Source organism: Watersipora subatra, chromosome 3, assembly GCF_963576615.1.
Source record: "Watersipora subatra chromosome 3, tzWatSuba1.1, whole genome shotgun sequence".
In the NCBI taxonomy this organism is placed as follows: domain Eukaryota; kingdom Metazoa; phylum Bryozoa; class Gymnolaemata; order Cheilostomatida; family Watersiporidae; genus Watersipora; species Watersipora subatra.
In genome coordinates, this window is record NC_088710.1 from 24,409,107 (window position 1) to 24,430,827 (window position 21,721).

At 35.2% G+C, this 21,721-nt stretch overlaps 1 protein-coding gene across 1 annotated transcript; it reads right to left on the reverse strand.

The window, feature by feature from the left end:
- Positions 1-14,253: 14,253 nt before the first annotated feature.
- LOC137390455 (uncharacterized) lies at positions 14,254-15,876 on the reverse strand. The gene is made up of 3 exons (XM_068076784.1): positions 15,493-15,876; positions 14,993-15,357; positions 14,254-14,821 (listed from the first exon to the last, which is right to left on the reverse strand). The coding sequence occupies exons 1-3, from the start codon at positions 15,874-15,876 to the stop codon at positions 14,254-14,256; spliced, it is 1,317 nt and encodes a 438-aa protein (XP_067932885.1).
- Positions 15,877-21,721: the final 5,845 nt, after the last annotated feature.

The window sequence follows — 21,721 nt, forward strand, 5'->3', positions numbered from 1 at the left end:
GATCAACTTCCTTCTTTAACTATTGGTAACTTATTTGAGAGTAGACAGAGACAACCGGAGCAGATATTACTATAACAGCAGTCAAAATTTGGATGGCATCATTACGCTTCTGTTGCTTGACTACGCAGCCTTTTTCCATTATGTAATCTAAAATTAGTATACAAAGGTTATAGATCAAATACTTGTAATTATACCTTTTACTCAGTTCACTGCAATTACTGCTAACCATGTTATATTTGAAATTTTAATCATATTATAATAACATTATAATAATGAGAGATACCAAACAAGCAAGTTCCTTTATGAGAATTTATTGGAAAATGTTTCCTTTAATGTTTTTAAATAAGACTGTTTCTATTACATATAAATTGTATAAATGTATAATTACATGTATTTACCATAATAAGTTTAATTTTTCAAAGTAACCAGATATATTAATGCTAATGATGATTTACATCGCCATCATACATATGTATTCTAAGCAAGCCAGTTTTGTCTTGTTGTTTTGGTATTAACAATATTATTTGATGTCATTCCAATTGTGTCAGCACAAAATATGCTTTGTAAATTTGCGCTAAAACCATATTCATACTAAAAATATATTTTTGCAAGTATAAAATATTAATGTTTTCGAAAAATATTTGTGTACATATTTTGAATTAAAAAATCTACTCTAATAAGTAGAATCAAAGACTAGTTGTATATGTAATATACTTGTCTTATACAGCGGCACCTTCTGGTGACTGATATTTATTTCTAGCTGCTTTTATACTTCTGCAGAGCATCTGCTTCCGTTTATGGAAAATTGTGTCAAATAATATGCTTTTACATCCTCATCTGATTAAATATTACAATATACATGTTGTACTGATTCTCCCAGTGTGCTAACAAACGCATTCCGTTGATTCTAATAGCTGTCTACCCTAGATCATCTGCAGAAGTCATTAAGATAAAAAGTTAAAGTTTAGTCTGTGAATACTCCATTTAATCAAAACAGCAGTAGTAATGTGGAGCACACAATGTCAGTGCTTCCAGTCTCCACCTATACCAACCTCTATTAAACTACTGTGAAGTTTTTATTTTCAAGTACTTTCTGACGTGTATTGCGTATTAGCTAATTTATTGTTTAATATTGACAACACCAATAATAAATAAAATACATCTTAGTATAGACCCCAATGTTGTCTGCTGAAGATCAATGGTTTTAACTGGGTTCAATATATGTCATTAATTTATACTTGCTAATGGCTGTAAAGTACATGATAGTGATAAATATGTGGTAACACTCAATACTTCATCAATCGCATGGTCAAAAGTGCCACCATATTTTTTCACTTGTGTATGTTTGCAGTATTATTTAGTGAATGTTGTGAACAGAAAAGTGTTTTATATCTAAAGGTGATAAGTTTGTTTACTTTTACACCAGTGTCTGTTTTAAAAATGTTTAGTTTTGCAAGTTTATATGTAGATAAGGAAAGTACAGGTATAACGGGGCATTGAGGTGAAATGGGATTGGGCAATATTTTGTGTATAGGAGCGAAGTAGATACTCGTGATTTACACAAAGGGAATACCAGTGACCTATGCTAACTGAATGTCAAGGTCATATTTATTTTTTTCGCGATTAGAAAATTTTGGGATAGATTTTTTTGTTTTTCAGATTTCTTTCACAAAAACCAAAGTTTATTAGACTAGTTATTAAATCTTAATTTGTCTGTTTTATAACCTGTACAATTTTTACAACCTTTTCTGTGTTTAAGCTGTACATATAATGGAATTAAAAAATCATTTATTTATTCACTCACTTTCTTTTTACACATAAAGTTTATAGACTAAGAGTAATGGGTAAAGGAGTTACCTTGAATCCCGTTTTAGCCAATACGATCCCATCTTACCTCAGGCTGTTAAACTTTATTTTTTTACACTTTTTAGGCATCAATATCCCACGAGATTATGTGAGAAAGACCAGCAGGTAATCATGAGATAATGATCTATGTTTAAAGCAATAGCTGATGTAAATGAAAACAAATTTGAATGCCTAAAGAAATTACGGTGTTCCAGAGAATGCATCAGAGCGCCGGTGTAAGGATGAAAACAAACTATTCCAAGCAACCAGTTAAGGACCGGGCAGTAGAAAACTACATTTACAATTAATCAAGAGGCTGAGCTTGCAGCCTATGTAAAGTTTATGGATGGTCTATGGAAGTTGTATGGTCTAACTACAACTGGGCTGCATAGTTTGGTACATCAATATGCTGAGAGCAACAACATTCCACATTTACTCAACCATGAGTCAAACCATGCTGGTTGGGATTGGATGAGAAGTTTCATGAGTAAGCATAACTTGTCACTGAGAAGCCCCAAGGCTACCTCCACAGCATTAGCCTGAGGGTTCAACAGACAATCTGGAGCCTCATTTTTTGACCTTCTGGAGTGTTCAGGATGTTAAGAATTTTCCGCAAGGAGGATATTTAATGTGGATGAGAGAGGTGTTATTACAGTACAAGCCAAAACCTCTAAAGTGGTTTCTCTTTGCGGAAAATCAGGTGAGCTTCCTGGCATCAGCTGATTGAGGTACTTTGACTACTGCAGTTATGTGAATAAATGCTGCTGGTTTGTCCCTCCCATGCTAATTTTTTCTCAACTTTGCATGAAGCCCCATTGTAAGTTAGGGGCCCACCAGATTCCCTCTGTGTCACATACCCTTCTGGATGAATGCAAACCCACTTGTTCAATAGGGGTTTGAACAATTACTCTAAACAACCCAGCTCTGTTGATGCTTGATGGCCACTAAACCCACAAATAAAATCTCCCTGTAATAAAAAAGGCAAAGGAGTTGCCATATTATGCTTGCCACCACACTATCACCACCGCATGCAATCCTTGCATGTGTCTGTGATGAGTTCACTCAGCACCTACTATGCCAACAAAGTTGAGGTATAACTATAAAATAATCCTGGCCTTGTAGTTTCGTTAGAGTAAATAGCAACCTTATTTGGTAAGGCCTATGTCAAATATTCAGTACCAGCAAATGGTATAGGTGAATTTAAAAAGAGTGGGATTTTCCCAACAGAATGTGGGGTATCTATTAAATAGAATTTTTGAGGCAGCAGCGCCTACTAACAATACAAAAGCATATGAGAATCTTTAAGCCAGTAATTCTAATTCTTTACTTGTCCTAAGCAATTCATAAACATTTTCATTAACTATTGATCGGACATCTTCTCATTAAAATTCAGAGGAAATATCACTCTCTCCCAAGAAATAAACTGAAACACTCAAGAAACATACAGCTAACATAAGAAGAACTTCTATACTTACTAATGGAGTTTATTAGGCTCATTTGGCAGAAAACCCTCAACAAGTGACCAAATAACATCTAGAACGAAACGATTTAAACAGGTTAACAGAAGGAAGACTTCTACACCACAAAGTATTGACAACGATTACGTAGACGTTAGCGGTCCCTACCGCAATGATTCCTACTGGAAAGCTAACACTGACAGTAGATGGGTAAAAGCAAGCGTTGCAGTAGCTGGACTCATGAGCTTTTTGCTGACCCCGATGATGAAGATGATGACTTTATGTGTGAAATATGCAAGTAATTGTTCAATTCATTATTTCTAAAGCTATCTAGATTACTGTATTATTTGTATATTGTTAGATTCAATAAATAACTAATAAAAACACTATTTTGAATCAGTCAAACGTTTCTACTGATATAAGCATGGTATAGCATTTTACCCACGCTGTTAGAGTAAAACGGAAAATTGGATTGATATACAAACACCAAAATCTTAATATCATGATAAACAGCTGTGGTGAGGCTTTGAGTATATAGAATAGACATAGACCAGATTGTATTAAAACATATATTACTTGTTTCAGAATATGACAAGGTGAGAACTTCATGTGTTGATATTCAGTATCCTGTTATACCCTACTTCCCCTACTACTAGTTGTTTTTCCTCAAGTCCCTAAAATCAGGAGTAAACTACTGATCACTTTGGAATCATCTGAAGGATCAGAGAGCATTTGTTGTTACGTAGTCTGCTCTTTTGTAGGCTCTGAATCATTGTGCATCATTAACCAAATGCATGAATCTTCTATTCTATTTGGTACAAAAACTTTCTCTGGGGGAACTTTAATGAATGATAACTGATCCATTTATGACAGAATTCTCCATCACAGCCCTTGACAGCCATCAGCAGATCTTTACAGTTTATGAATGCTGGAAATACAGATAATAGAGAGATCAACACTTTTAATAGAAGAAACACTTGTGAATAAACTGGTCTAGCTGAAGAAATGAAATCATAGCTTGTGTGGTGGAAATGGTTCTTGAAATACTACGGCCTGATTTGCCAGATATTTTATAAAAGCATTTCACACTTCATCTTCCCCTTGTTCATGTATGTGAATAACAACTACTTAACCTAGTTACCTCTGTTACTTATCTCTAGCAGTGCTATCCCAGACTATCACAAGCGACACGGCTTCAAAAACAATAACATTGATTGCCAAAAAACTGACACCGGTAGAATAAACAGGAGATACTTCCTTTTAAAATACACAGATACGCAAGAGAACACCATGCCTTAAAAAGCACAATATTTAGCCACTCAATAAAGATGTAGCAATAGAAAGTACATATAGCATTTTCCAAAGAAGAAACTCTTATTGATTACAAGAACTAATACTCTTCCAAGGTATTAGAAGATACTGATATCTATGGAAGATGATGCATCAAATAGCTGTGCAAAATTGAACTTGCTTTGTCATGGCTTTGTCATGGCTGTATTATTCTTACATTGTATTTGATTATTTCAGATAACATTATAATAAATGATTCCAACTCATTAAGGAAGTGTTTGATTCTGTTGTTTTTTTGTTGAGGACTAAAGCAAATAGTTATAGCTAGACAATTCTTGACTCAGTCACTTTAAAAAAACTCAATAAATGCATATTTGATTTTGTATAAATATAGTCAAAACCAAAAATATAGCTGATTACACGGTCTGTATTAAAAAGCTTCTTTAGCAATTTTTTGTACCATTGTCGGTCATAAAACATAATATTTACGTAAATGTTCTCACCAAACTTTACATAACTTTATGGCGATGTACAACTTGAGGAAAAAAACACTTAGCAAATCGTATCAATCTAACATACCCGGTACACCAGCAGTACTGACTTCTAAAACTGACTCACTCTGTGTATTACTACTACTGACTCACAGAACTAACTTACTCTTTATATATTAGTACTAATAACTTATAAAACTAACTTGCTCTAAAGATTAGCAGCACTGAGTTACAGATCCAACTTATGTTATACATGTACATTAGTACTAGAGAGGTATAGAACTAGCATACTTTATAAATTAGTTATACTAGCCCTATGGCACATATTAAAGCTGAAAGGAATTATGTTACCGTTTTATCACCAAATTTATTCAAAAGGATTTTACGTACATTGTATATTTATATTTTTCGAAGCTCCTTTTCGAAATTATGACAGTTGCGTCACATTTTATGGTAGACTATCACTTGCAGTATACAGACAACCGACTTGCTGGTATTGGTACTATTTCCTGGTATAGGCAGGTAATAAAATAATTACCCAATGAATTTGATTAACTTAAGAGTAACTCAAGCTGAGTATAATTAACTTACAAGCTAGTAAATCAACTTACTTAATAAGAGCACAGTTACACGTAATGATCTCTCATGCCATTAATTATGATTTTTAAGCATGCTAATAGTAACCAATAGTGTTTTTGTTGAGGCTTCAAGAGTGGAGAGTTTAACTGTTGTAATGAGTATGGTTACAACTATTTCATTGTATAGCAAGTAGCTTTATAATAAATCTATCATAGTAAATCGAATATAGTAACTAGAAATTCCACTGTCATACAGCCCACGACCAAAGAGATTTTGGAAAAAATAAAGGGTACTGATGGTTGAGAAATGCATTATTAGCAGTCAAATGGCACAGCAGCGCAATATGATAACTGCAATGGTAGCTGTAATGTAGGCCTACTGGGTGTGGGTGTTATTATATACAACAAATAGCAATAATGAAAGGAAAATATTATATGTATATGCTAGTAAATTAACTTATTTAATAAGAGCATCATTACTATAATAAGAGTATGGCTACACATAATAACCTATCATGCAATCAATTGTGACCTTCAAGCATGCTAGTAGTAAACAATAGCATTTTCCCACAGGCTTCAAGAGTGTGGAGTTTAAATGGTGTAATGAGTATGGCAACAATTATTCCAATGTATAGCAAGTAGCTTTATACTAAAAATAGTATAGTAAATAGATTATAGTAAATATTATAGTACAGATTATAGTACAGATTATAGTAAAAATTATAGTAAAGATTATAGTAAAGATTATAGTAAAGATTATAGTAAGGGTTATAGTACAGATTATAGTAAATATATTATTGAAAAGATAAGCCACTTTTGAACACATGATGCCTATATGAAAGGCTAAAGAAAACAATTTAAAATTGGTTGTAGAGCGAAGGTAAAGATAAAACAGCTGTTGCCTCTTAAACATTGTCAAATTTATAAATCAGTTCTCTTTAAATCACAATAAAATAGCTGAAAGTCATGCCATAGATTAGAGTTGGATTTTTGGTAGCAGCCAGCACAACTCTTAACCTAACACGCTCATTATAGCGTTTAAACTGTGTAAATACGAACTTTTTAGAGTTGCTTCCTTAATGATGTACATGTGCACACAACTCTTGAAAATTCCAAGTTCGCTCAGCTTAAATTTTTGATGCGCTAAGTAATTTGTAGCTAAAAGTGTTTCTAACTTGCTAAAATATCTACATTTCGTACTGCAGCATTTTTAAATTTGAAACTATTTTTCCAACTTTCAATAACGAATGACATTTAAATCAAGAATAGTTAAAGATCTACGGCTTACTTCAGCATACAAGTTGAGACTGCGCTTAAGCTGAGGTCTAAAGTCCTGTTTAAAATTTCCTGTTTCACATGTACCTGCCATACCGCTTTTTTAGCTCATATAGTTTGACTGCTAATAGTTCATTCATTATCAAAGAGACGATGCATAGCTGAAAAATGCATTCAAAAACACCATCACAACAAACCCTTGTTTTTTGACACTATTGGTAATAGTAAAATTAGCAAAATATTGATAGAATGAATTTTTAGTGAAAATCACCGGCACAAAAAACAGCCCTTTACCAATGTATTGGTCTCCCTCACTAAAAGGGTTGCTACCGCTGATAATACATAATTAATTATGTATTTAGCAGAATTGCTTTGCTGTAATACCAAATTCTGTCAGAAATCGTGATTAAAGTACAAGAGAAGAGATGAATAAATGGGTGATAGAGGATGTACCAGATAGATTACCAAGGTGTGAGCTAGTAGGCAAACACTATGAAAAAAAGCGTGAAACTTGAAAAAAAATTTTTATAAAATAAAATCCTAGCAATAACATTGTTAATGGTGAATAATGGAATTTTCTCTTTGATTCATCTCATGTTGAATAGGATTAATGTATTATACTGTTTTATAAGTAAATGGCTATACGACATAATTTCGGATTTGCGATTATTTTTCCATAGACAATTTCACTACATTTTGTGCCATAAATGATATCGCCGACGAATAGGTCAAAGATGAAGTTTTAAACTAGAAAACTTTATGTCAAACTTTCACACCGGATTTGTTTGCGATTTGTTCAACAATTTTCTGAAACTTCCTTTTCGTGAAGACACCATGACAATTCTTTCTGAAATCAAAAATGCAAAAATGTGGATAGATCTCATCTTTTATGAGAGTTTTTGGTACTAAATCAACTGGTTATTGAGAATTCACTGTTGAGGTAAATATATATATAGTATGCAAATTGACCATAGTAGATATGGTCTTTGGCTAAACAATGAATTCACAAAGATAATGACTAGGTCTTGTATGATTCTTTCTAGAACTCGCAAAGAAACGGTATTGGAGAGTTTGCAATAAATCCATAAACCAATTAACTACATAAAGAATTAACTACAAACAAGCTTGAATGGAGAGTTTGCAATCAATCCATAAATAAACTACGTACATTATAATGAAACAAATGAACATGTAAAAGTCAAAAACATTAATGACTCACACGTGCTTTGTTTATACGCAAGCCACAGAGACTCACAAAGGTATTCACTATCAACAATGTTTCTGAAATTGGTAAGACAATTTAAAGATGCATGTTATTACTCGCTAACACATTTCACATCATTTTCTATACAGTTACGGCTTCAAATACATATTAATACTGTTAGTGAAAACTCAATCAACCAGTGAAAGTGTTTTTTGTTGAAAGATTTCATTAGAAGATAGCTCTGAGTAAAGGCAAATACATATGTTTGAAAAGGACGGTAAAACTATACATTTACCAATGCAGAGCATGAATACATAATTTCACCACAAATTAATAATTCGAAAACATTGTAGTGATATGTGACAAAGCTGAAGTCAAAGTGAAAGTTGTATTTTTTGTGAAAAACAGAGGTACAGTTGTAAAACTTAAACAATTATGCAACTATTTGTGTGCCAAATTTTTTCAATGCATTCCTTCTTACCAAGACACGATGTTTTATTAACAAACTATATTCATTCTATGGCTGGACAATGTCTTTCATACTGCTCCTCCATTTCAAAACACATCAAAGAACTGTGAATCCCCGCATTTTCTCACCATAAAATGATATAAATTAGAAGAAAAATCTGAATCTGTACTAATGGAAAAACCCCTAAACACTTGCAATAACGATAGCCCAAAAATAAAAAACACAGGATGATTGCAAGGTGCACTTAACCACAAGATTATAATTCTCGGCCACATTTTTACTGTATACTTATCGCACTTGCAGGTTACAAGCTAAATTGTTATGTAATCTTTACTATCAATTAAAATTACCTGTTGTGTGAATTTTTCATTTATGAAAAACCCTTAAAAATACATTACCTATTATCGAATATGCCGTTTCAATTTCAAACTTCATGTTACTTTCCTGATTCCGGTTTCTCCAGAGACAAATTTTAAACTTACATAATACTCTCCTGCGCTTCAATGCTGTCCGTTGGTAGCAGAATCGAGCGGTACCAGTATCGCCAATCAAAACTTTGAATACAACGAGCTCCTGCTGCAGCAGTCTCTTTTTATACACAAACCTTCATATAGTCATTGTTCTTATTAATTCAACAAATCCATGATTTTTTTAAACAAATAGCTGTACTTGGTATGCAAACCGTCTTAAAGGCAGGAGAATAGTATGAAATTCAGTACTTCAAACAGAATCACAACTGTCTTTGGAATGATATGTGGTCAGTGCTTGTTTAACTACTAAATGAATAATGATGTTATAGTAATTGCTTGGACAGTTAACCATATTTATTCTGAGTGACCGATGTTGGGAGGAGCTTATAAGGCTCTTACCTTTTCTTACATAGAACACATTAAAGTTTGCACAAGGGTAGTGCTTTGATAATTTAATACCCTACATGTAACTAGTATCATGGACCAGCCTCTGTGTTGCTTTAGTTGACTGCTAGTTGATCGAATAACTCAAGCAGTATTGCTTGCACATGCGTACGTATGCTCCTTTACCAATGGAATTATTCAATGGTGAGTAATAATTCCGATGATGGCATCATCCAAAAGCACCCTTGGCAAAATAACTACTTGCGAGTAAAGCTACGGCTAATGCATGCAGAATTGTGAAAGCATATTTGGCATCAGTTTGAATGAACAGTGTGTGACTTTATGATAGTAATTGGTCACTCAAAAGTAAAATCTGTGTAGAATTGGCTATCAATTGACCACTGCCTAATAAAAGTTTTTGCTGTACGAATTCAATTTTGACCTTGCTTGCTCTGATCACGTGATGCAATTTTTGGTGTTTGGGACAACTGGTCAGAGAATCAGTTTGAACTTGGCTGGTGTAAATGCAGGTTTCATCTGTTAGATTTAGCACTCAGTTTTTAGGAGGAACCTTGTGGTATGCGAAAGCTCTAGCAAATGTTGCTGGTCAATTGCTCCCTTTATTTGCTCTATTAGGAGGGGGTTTTGTTGGCTTTAATGCTTATTAGCTGGTTGTAGAAGCTTAATAGAAACTGATGGCATTACTATCTAGAGAACACTATTAGTAGCAGCATATGTCTGCTCATTTTTTGGCTATTGTTCCTAGTTCTAATTTATTGCTAGCTTCAATGATAATAATTCTGCAGTTGGATTTTAAGGTTAATATAATGGTACAGTCTGCTGACATTACTATGTAATTTGTCAGCTATTCAAATGACGGGAAATCATTACCAAAGCTGCGTGTTTGTCACGCCGCCTTACATGTGAATAGGAGTTTGTGGTTGTACCGTAAGCAACTTTCTGACACCAAATAGTTACCAACGAAACTGGTGAACATCTGAGTGAATTTATTTGAAGAATATATCTTCATTGTATAATAACCACAAATATATCACTAACTACAGACCACATTACACACAAGTTTCTGGTAAAATGTATAATTTCATAATTCCATACCATCAGCTGGCAGATGCGTTTCATAAGTGTTTTTATTTTATCATCAAAAATCTTATTACTCATGGATGGCTTAGTTTGCTGGGCAATACTATCTTTCTCATTGGCATAGAAAACGTTTTATGCCAATATGTTTACTGTTGACATAAAATGTTTATGCCAACAATAGACATTTTATGCATTACTGTTAGCATAAAATGCTCAATTGCATGGATTTCTTTTATTTTAATAATATATATTAGAACTCGGTGCATAACCACTCAAAGACTAAAGACATTTTTTTTATAATTTTAGAGGAAATAGAATTATGTTTCTTCATCCAAACTTACTAGCATGCTGTACCTGATGATTGACATTGAGATCTGCTATCAAACACATTAGCAATTAAATTGGTTAAATAATGATGCTTTAAAAAAGGGAATGCATTATCAAATGGTAATAAACATTACTGCAAAATTCTCACCCGTAGTTTTTGATCAGCTTTAAAGTGGCATCTGCTTGAAAAACAGCACTACCTTTTTCTTGTACTTTTAGGTTCCACTTACCTAGCACATGTTTATTATATTGATTGTGACCCCATGCTTGCTTGTTACCGTTTGGAACTCCATGCCATGCCACCCAGTCACCTTCATGCTTAGTATAATCAAAGGTCGTGAGGCAACCAGATTTATGGATGCAACACTTTTACCTTATTTTAATAATATTTTTAAAAGGTATCACTATGAACCAAATTGATAAAGCGCCTGATTTGACGGCTATTGAGAAATTTTCACACATTGCTCCCATGTCACTCAGACGCAGAATCTGGGACTTACCAAATATAATCAAAAATAGCCTTCTTTGTAATTGAGATATGCAATCAAATCAGGCGTAAGTTTGAATTAATTTAACCATAATTCAAGCTTTTTATTTATCATTGAGAAAAAATATATGCAAAAAGATTTAGCCAAGTCATTGGGCTAAACCTTTAAAATGCTGCAAAAAATTAATACCACAGTAAATATTTCATTTACTGTTAAATGGCAAACAATTTATTGATCCGAAAGATGTTCTTTATCAAGTAATAGCGTACTTCACTTTGACTGGTAATTTTTTATTGAAGGCTTAGCGACAATTTGTTTAGCAATCTAATAATAACCTTGTCCAAATTATCATACCCTTTTCTTACATTATCAATACAAGCGTTTAAGCAAAGTCGGAGTGAGGGTGACTCTACATGTAGCTTTACTTTGCGTAAACTTATGCCGTGCCGTGCTCTGTACATGGTCACACACTGCATGAATTTCTTTGCAATCCTGAAACATAACTCAAATTTAGAGAATCCACAAACTAATCTCTCCCATCTGAGGCGGGCCATGCCTGAAAAATATTCAAAATTAGCATCAATTCCTGCTTTTGTTGGATCTTACTGAGACTTGGAAATAGCCTCTCTGAAAAAAACAACCAAAATTTTAGTATCAGCATCGCTAGATGTTAGTAACTGAAAAATTAAATTGTGCTCACTCAATGCTTTTGTATTGATTAATTGATGCAGTATAATAATGTAGGCTTAACAAACGAAGTACTTTAAAGCTGTCAAATCACTGCATCTGAGGCCTATAAACTTGATTTTCTGTAAAGGGAACAAATTTAGGAAGTTTGTAAGAACTAATTTTTAATGCTGTCACAGCTGCAGCTTCATTGTGCAGCAAAAAAGTATTTGCAGCACTCTTGTGCATCAGCGTAACCAAAAAGTAAAACCTACATTTAGTATTATATCAATAAGAGTAGTGTGATTGATAATAATCTCTATTAATAAAACAACAATAGTATGAAATGTTTCTTTACTTACTACACTCGTTCATAATTTGTTGATCTGCTTGAGTTTGGCATCAAAATTCTGTAATCGTTAATTTCATCAAATGGCTTACTGAAAATTTAAGAGAAAAAATGGGGAGGGCAGCGGCAAATTTGTTTTAGCCATAAGTCTCTCAAAATCTTCTTTCATCTGTTTGAGCATTGTAACTACCTCTACAAACGCGTAGCTCTACAAAGCGTAAGGAAACGTTCACACTTACTAGTCATGTGGTTAAATTGGGTGGGGAAACTGTGTGCCAGAAACAGAAAATTTGTCAAAAGTGCCAATTCTTATTGGCTTGTTAAAGAATTAATAGTGCAGGGGTAAGTTTCTATTGTAATCAAGACAATTCTTGTTAACCCAAACATACGCATATGTTGTAAGGTTCCTCCAAAAATGTCAATTGAACACATTAAAACATAGCCATCACTAATTTTAAATAAGTATGTATACACAGGTGTGGTTGTGCACACATGTAAATTTGGAGACTTACAAATGTAATTACATCCATTAAAAAATACAAGTGTCATAATTACCTGCATAGATTCATGTGTTCAAAAACATCTGCACACATGCATAAAATCAATTATGCACATATGTGCATTGTGAATACAGTCATGTGTGTTAAAACACACACAAACGCATCTACACGCACACATTTGCACACACACACACGCACGCACCCACCCACATACACGCACATACACACACACAAGCATGCACACATGCACGCACACACACACACACACACATGCACATACATACAAACATACACACATGTGCACGCACACCCACATGCACCTACACACATACACACACCAATACACACGCCTGCACACACACACACACGCACGCACGCACGCACACACACACATGCACATGCATACAAACATACACACATGTGCACGCACACCCACATGCACCTACACACATACACACACCAATACACACGCCTACACACGCACACACACACACGCACGCACACACACGCGCACACACACACGCACATGCGCACACACACACTCGCACATGTGCACATGCACACACAAAATGTATACATACATATATCCATACTCAGAGTTTTACATGAGTTTTATGTGTACATGTATCCACACAACTACATTGACACACGTAAATTCTTCTACATGAGCACATCACTACTCGTGGATACTAAAACGCACATGTAGATGCACTCTAGAACAGGTATATTTGTGTGTGTACTTTCACATGCATGCATACTCATGATTAATATGTATCTGAGGAAACACAAATACGATTGCCCATGAAGATATTTCTGCGTACTCATGTAAACTTTCTGAGACATACATAAAAACTGCACACTTAGAAACATGCTCACTTACCAACATAAGTTTAATTTGACCTGAATGTGTATCCGCGTCCACATAATCCAGCAAAAATGTAAACAGCCAAGGTGCATGCATCTTTGGATGTTTATTTGTAATCATGCATATATGATGCATACACAAATATTCTAATTTACATATGCAAACCTTCACTCGCAACTGGATGTATACGCCTACTCAAACATGTAATGAGTGCTTTTATCATTGTATAGTGCACCAGCTAACTTGAAACCAAGACCGCTTGTATTCGAATGACACAATAATAGGTATAACATAACGAATGATGTAACGAATGGCGTAACCACTAGCTAGGAAACACAGAGACAGCAATCCATGAGACAGTAATTACTTGTACACAGAATAAGTAATGGTATTACAAGCAGTAGCAAAAGTAAATGATATAGGCTTATAAAATAATAGATGCACGCATAGGTTATTATATATACATAAACTACACCTCCCCCTGATCTCCAAGATCAATTAAAACCAGCGACATAAAAATCTGGGAGTTTTCTAGCCCTAGCTGGTCTAGTGGCATTTTTAGCTGCAGTTGAATAATTGTTGTGACTGTCTCTAGTTACAGGTGAAGTTTTAACGTTTATTAAACCCTCAGTTGACTCGTTAGTATTAGTATTAGCTATGTCTAACTCACAGTCTAAAGTAGCTGGCTGTTTATCAACTCTCCAACAAAATCTTGTGTCTCCTATATGGCGAGTCATGTCATCCACTTTAACCGCTGTGTTGGAGACCAAGGAAGTAACCTTACCAGTTTTCAACACTGATGTGCACTTGGCGTTACCTGGTTTTACATACACCTGGTCACCCACTTTGTAAGGGATTAAACTAATGTTCCGTTTAGCAGATATTCTAGTAGTTTCTTGTTTCTGAGGATTGTAATTAAACAATCTCCTAAATGGCACAACACCATCGGCATTAGGAGAATTGTTGTACCAATATAGCATGTCATTGACAGTACCACCGGTGTGTTTAATAGTACGATGATTGCGTTCTATCATTCCATTGCCAGAAGCTTTATAAGCACAGCTGTAGATATGATTTACACCCCATTTGTTAAGAAGAGGCTTGAACGATCTATAGCAAGGTCCATTATCTGACAATATTTCTACTGGAAACCCGCGCTCACAAAATATGTGGTCTAACTGTTCCATGACAGCAGAAAAAGTTTCGTTTTTTTACTTTCTCCAAATTGCAAACCTGCTCAGTCCACAGACAATAACAGTCAAGTACGGGATTCCCTGGTAGTGTGTTACATCAGTTGCTAAACGATACCAATCACTTTCCACATCTACTTGACCAGTTTCCCAATGAGCTGGTGCAGGACCGACTCGTTCGCACACATGACAGTGCTTCAATACTTCTTCAATATCTTTTTTTACAGTAGGTTCCCACCTTTCTTTGGCTAGATACCATGCACAATCAACGCCTAGGTGATGAGCTTCATGTAGATCACGCAGTTTCCCTTCTATACTGTCAGAAGTCATTAGATTGACAGCACATACTCGTTTCTCCAACCATTTGCGGGGAACTTTAGTCAGTTCACCAGCTTTATTGTCTTCAGACTTTACAAGAGTTATTTGTAAGACCAACTGATACTCACTGATTAGATAATTTAGTAGATTGAGGCGTCATTTCACCAGCATTTCACTGAGGCCGCTCGCTTTTGGTCTTTTACAGTCCTGTAATACAGATTTCACCCATCCAAATACTGTGGCAGAGTCCGTCAAAATTGTCACATTTTTGAGATTCCATTTCATAGCCATATTGATTGCTTTGATAACTCCTTCTAACTCTGCCATATTGATATGGGCCCCATCATTGACACCTCTCAACCAACTTGCATCCTCTACTATCTGATTATCAATCTCGACACATGCTCCTATTGCCAAGCTGCTAGCATCGCACCACACTTTACCACTCTCAGATGCAGGTACTTTCCATTGACCAGTTACAGGGTCATGGCGGTGTATGCTGTTATCAATCTCATCTAATTTTTTCTTGACATTACCGGTTGCCTCATCCTCCCACCCATAAGCATTAATTTCTCTTTTGAGATATCTACATGCTACTAGCAACCACATTGCAACTGGATAGTGACCAATATACTTGCCACATATTGAGTACAGTTATTGTTTGGTCACAGTGGAATGCATTTCTGGCAGCTCAGAGTCTCTACTCCACTTGAGAGTACCGCTGTTGGAAGCCTTTACTCTCAAACCCAGTACTCGTGCGCTTGACAGACTTTCTGGTTCTTTTGACAGTAAGCCGCACTTCTGCAGATGATCCTTCACTTTCAACGCTGACACAACATCTTCATTTACCACAATATCATCTATGTAATGATCTGTGCCTAAGATAATGTCTCATATCGTATCGTACAATACGATACGAGACATTATCTTAGGTGCCACATTCAAGCCAAACCCTAACCTTGTCATCACATGTAACTGACCATTGAATCGAACAGCTTGAAACCGTTGTAGTGAACTGTCCACATGAAGTTGTAGGTATGCCTTTGTCAGATCTAACATACACACATTGTTTCCTAATGTTCTCCACTGCCTCAGTTTTTCTTGAAATATAGCTATGTCATTTCCAGGATTGCTGTTCACATGCTTGTTTAACTCTCTGCTATAGTCCATCGCTGGTCTCACCTTTCTATCTTTGTTTGACTGAAAGACTGTCATCAGTAGAATTATGCCACTTACGTTGCCATGAATCTTCACATCATGTGGCTCCTGCCAGCCATTAGAGATCCACTGCTCAATCTCACAGCTGTATTGTTTTTTATAGTCGGAGTTTATAGCATACTCAGCTCATTGATTTTTCAACTCTGGTTTGTGGCTTTTCTATTTCTATACTACCGTCCACTTAGTTCCATCAAATACAGCTTTGAAGTCAATATCGTCGATAGTCAAACAGTTTGTCTCAGGCTTTTTCAACTCGGAGTTCTCTTCATATAACATAGCAACTACAGGTTGTGATGAACATCCAAATGTTACCCTGTCTCTTGCACGTATTGTCACACCTTTAAGTTTGTAGATTCCTTCTACACCAAGAATCAACCCGCACCCACATACTAACTAAGGTACTACCAAGCAATGTAACTGAATAGTGTCACAATGGTCTATAGCTACATTGATGTCAGCTTCTCCACAGCATTGCGTGCTATTTCCATTTAACATCTTTATTGTCCTTTGTTGCCCTTTTATGCCAAGACCTAATTTACGAACAACACTAACTGGATTACCGACTGCTCACATCCACTATCAATTAGAGTTTTTATGGACAGTCTATGAACCCTCACAAACATAATTGGCAACGTCGTCTCTAGTGGTGGTTGTTGGGAAGAGCATGCGACGCTGAGGCTCCCCCATTCTCGTTTCCCTGCTGCTCCTTAGCTGTCCAGTTTCTGCTTATATAACCGATGTTATTGCGGTTTTAACCACAAATTGGCTTACTAGAAAGACTTGTCGTTTTCTTCCTGTAGGACAATGTCTTGAAATATGTCCAAAACCTGAGCAAGCATAGAATTGAACACCCTTTGTTGGTTGATTACGTGTGTCATGTGTAGCAGCACCGCATACATAAGATGACGCACCTGAATTTGAAGAAAAAATTGCTCGAGCTCTAGTTACAATTTCCCTTAACTCCATCTCGTCTATGGCAGCCGTAGCTTTAAGCTGGTATGCTACCTCGGATGGCAGCCCTGACATAAAACCACATTTGAGAAGCGGTTCTGGATTAGTCTGTCCCATAGATTCTACAAGCCTTTTCAAATCTGCTAGGTAGACGTCTACTGTTTCGTTATCTTGCAAAGCTCGCTCACGTAGTTGACTGTAGGCACTGTATATATTTATGCTGAATGCCGTCAGTAGTTCTTTCTTCAGCTTAACATAGTCACCCTTCACATCCTCAGACAGCTGCTCATACAAAACAAATGCTGAGCCATTTAAGAATAGCGGTACAAATGTTTTAAGATCCTCTATTTTTTGTAATATAGCCACCAGTTCTAGTTTGCTGAGTGCCGAACTCTCCACTGATATTATTGCCCTCGTAAGATTTGATTAAATCAGATAGTTTTACTGCCATTGTTTCTTATAGCCGAAATAGCTTGTAATAAGTGCTTTTATCATTGTATAGTGCACCAGCTAACTTGACACCAAGACAGCTTGTATTCGAATGACACAATAATAGGTATAACATAACGGACGACATAACGAATGGCGTTACCACTAGGTAGGAAACACAGAGACAGCAATCCATGAGACAGTAATTACTTGTACACAGAATAGGTAATAGTATTACATGCAGTAGCAAGATTAAATGATATAGGCTTATAAAATAATACATGCACGCATAGGTCACTTTATATATATAGACTACAAAACAGAAACATGTCTGTATGCTTATGTATGTTGATGCAGACATGCATACATGCTCACATGTATGCGTTGTAATAATACTGCAGTGTTTATTTACTGCTCCAGTAAAAACCAGCAGTTTTTAGAAGTTCAGAACACTAAGTTTCGGTATGAAGATGTTGTTACAGTCAATGCATGCGCATATACAACAAGTATTGTGGCTATGGCGTGCTCTGATCTGGTTGTACCAGATGGTTTTCTTTCATAGCGGAAAGCTCAGCTGCTAATTCCGAGGGGCAGCTAGTCCTATTAGGGTCTGCCGATGGCTACAAAGTCAACTCAGCTGACTGTTCAATTTGTCTTCATGGTATTCCAGGCATGAGTTTTTCCTGTTTTTTTAGTTGACTGACAAGTTCTTTAATCGCAAGTATGACAAATAGTTTAGTGCATATATGATCTGGACCGCTGCTGCGGTCCTTAATAATTTATTTTGTCACCACAATTTTTACTTAGCCCTCTTGCTAAACATAGGGTTTAGTTAGAAACCACCTCATTGGGGTACTATGATGACAATACAGGGTTGACAGAAAGCTGATACAAAGTTAATAAAGATGGTTATGACTTGATATGGCCAAACAAACTTGTCTTGATTTTTCAGGTTGTCCTCAATCATTGGACAATTGTTGAACAGTCACGCCTAGTCACTTGGTGTATACACGAGTGACTATTGTATTTTTCTGACTAAATATTTTCTCGGGCTCTTTGAACGTGGTGTAGGCAGCTTATTCATGTCTTTGGTGTTTTTAACATGCTAGTGAGTAGAAAAGAAAAGTAGGCATCTGCTAAGGCCATAGCCTTGCGCCACCCATTCAAATAGTTTAAGATAACTAACATCTAATAGTTACTCATCGATAGATATGCTGACAAAACAGAGCACTGATGAAAATATACCTAGCTATACTTTGAATATATAACTAATGCCTCTTAATAGAAGTTCAAAACTGGCAGATAGTTTAAATAATATGATATGCGAATATTAAATATTAGAATTATTAGCTATTATTATTAGCTTTAAATGTTTTATCAGCGGTTACAGTTTCATATTACCAATTCAAATAGCTTATTCTGCATTTAGCCTTCTTAACAAACTGGTCCGTTTTAACCTCATTGTTGTTATATATACAATATTGTAGGATATTATGCACATATTACTTAGTTTAATAGTATTTAATATGATATTGTAACTCTAAAAGAAATAACTGTATCACTTTATATATGATTTTGTATGATTGTGATGTGGTAAGAAGTCAAGTGGAATCTTTTATTGGCAAATAATTTACTTTGTAAATTCTTAGCCTCGTTAAATAAATAAGCTATGGCTATTCCACCGTTTCAATAAAAGTGTACTTAGTTTAATTTTAACCTAAAAACAGGCCAGCATCTATACTAACATTGTGGTTTAGTCAGCCTCATGAGGGACCAGAAGTTATTGTTTGTCAGTCAAACTATTTGTTTCGTAGCAGAAATTGGAGCAATTTTATGTGAGCTACATACAAAGGTATCAAATAAAGATTTCTACCATACATTTCAATTGTGAGACAAAATATGTTAATATGTCAAAATTATCAGGCATAAAAATTCTACTGGTTACGTCAGGGTATTTAAAATTTCCATAGAAAGGTCAGACTATTTTGCTCAAGAAAAAGCTACTTAAAATTTTTTCGCTGAGCTCGCGTCTGTACATCAGCAAATTATCAGATCAAAATATTTAGTGGAAGCTCTACTCTCAGTTGTGATAAGATTGAAATGTATTCTTTGGGAAATAAGCTGAAGACCGGAGCAGTCCCAAATCCGAGCCTTAGACATATTTTGTTGATTTGGGCACATTATCATTCCATACGCATTAAGAACATAAGCAGTGAACTATCTTCAATACTCCAATTGCATCTGTCACAAAAGAAAGAGCTAACATATTCAATTGCTCAAGTTAGTATCGGAGCGATCATGCTTTTTATAATCGGTAGCCACCAAATAAAGCTTCAAACGGATGACTGAACACCCTCAATTTTGCTATTAGTTGTTGCGCAGAGTTACCTGTTTTACGTATACTTTGTAGACGCCAGTAACTAATCGACTCTGGCAGCCACCGCATCCCTAACATGGCGACTGTTTTGTGCATAGAATATGTACATGGCATACGCTAATTACTAGTGCACGTATTCTATATGGTGATCACAGTGTTCATGAAAAACTGAACATCATCGTAGTAAAGACAGCAATCGAGTACGACTCCGCTTTTGCAAAGCAACTGCGATGCCGGTGGGAGCAGACACATAAGGTAAGATTTCCTTTATGTATTGTATAACAGAACTAACATTGTAGAAATATCTACTAATCAGTCCTGGCATTCAGCCCATGCTTATTGTGTCAACTTGGACAACCTAAAAGCTGCGCATGCAGGTACTTTCTATTGTTATACCACTTATGATAGCTAGTTACAACATATTTATCAAAGAGCAACAACTACCTGAGCAGTTTGACAATTTAGTGCAGTCACCTGTCTTTGTTTGACCAGATTGGGTTAAATCGCACTTAATGAACTGAAGTTATCACTACGAACTATTACTTTCAATGAAAATGTGTTTGCTTACTTTTAAGCAATTAAAAGATACAGTCTAAAACTGAAAGTGATTTCCTCTATTAATAAATGCAATGCATGCTCATGCACTTGTGCTTCCACAGCAACTAATCACACATAAAAAATAATTGCTCACAATGATTTTTTATAATAGCAAAAAACTGTTATTGTCAGCACATAGTTTGTATTACCGTTAGACTTACGCCGTCTGAAATTTTAGCTAGCATGTTAAATTTATAGCAGTGGTTTTGTGCTACTATCAGTTTTGTAGTGAAACAGTTGAATTGCGGTTATCTTATGCATAGTTCTATAATGTATACTTTTCATATAAAAATGGTTCTACAGCTTACTAAGTTTTTAATCTTTTTTTCCAAGGAAAACATTTTACATGTGACATCCATTTCCTACTTTTTCTAACCTTACAAATTTTATTCCTTATAACCAAATAAAAGAATATGAATAGGCCTACACTTAGATGCTTGTTGAGCAGGCTAACATGCATTCATGAAGCACTGAACATTATGATCACTATAATTATAATGATGTTACTTCACAATTAAGCAGTTTGTGTTAATAGCAATGTTAGCTGAAACTGAATGTAATGGAACTTTTCGGAAGTCGACATAAAAACATATTAATAAACAATTTACATAATTTAGTAAATCTCTATTAAATACTTCAAAAACCTGCTTTGGAAAGTTGCCAAATGCATTGAAGAAAAAAAAAGATTGTATATGGAAATATTTGGTTTCCATGTTACTCTGTAAAAGGTTTTGCAAAAGCTACCATGCACATAGAGTTCTAATTGGCCGAAGCGAATCTTTAAAATAATCTAACACCACTTTGTCCTATAGTTAAATATGCACAAAAAACTCAAGCATCAGGATGTTTCTGCATAAATTTAATTTTATCACATATCTGGGA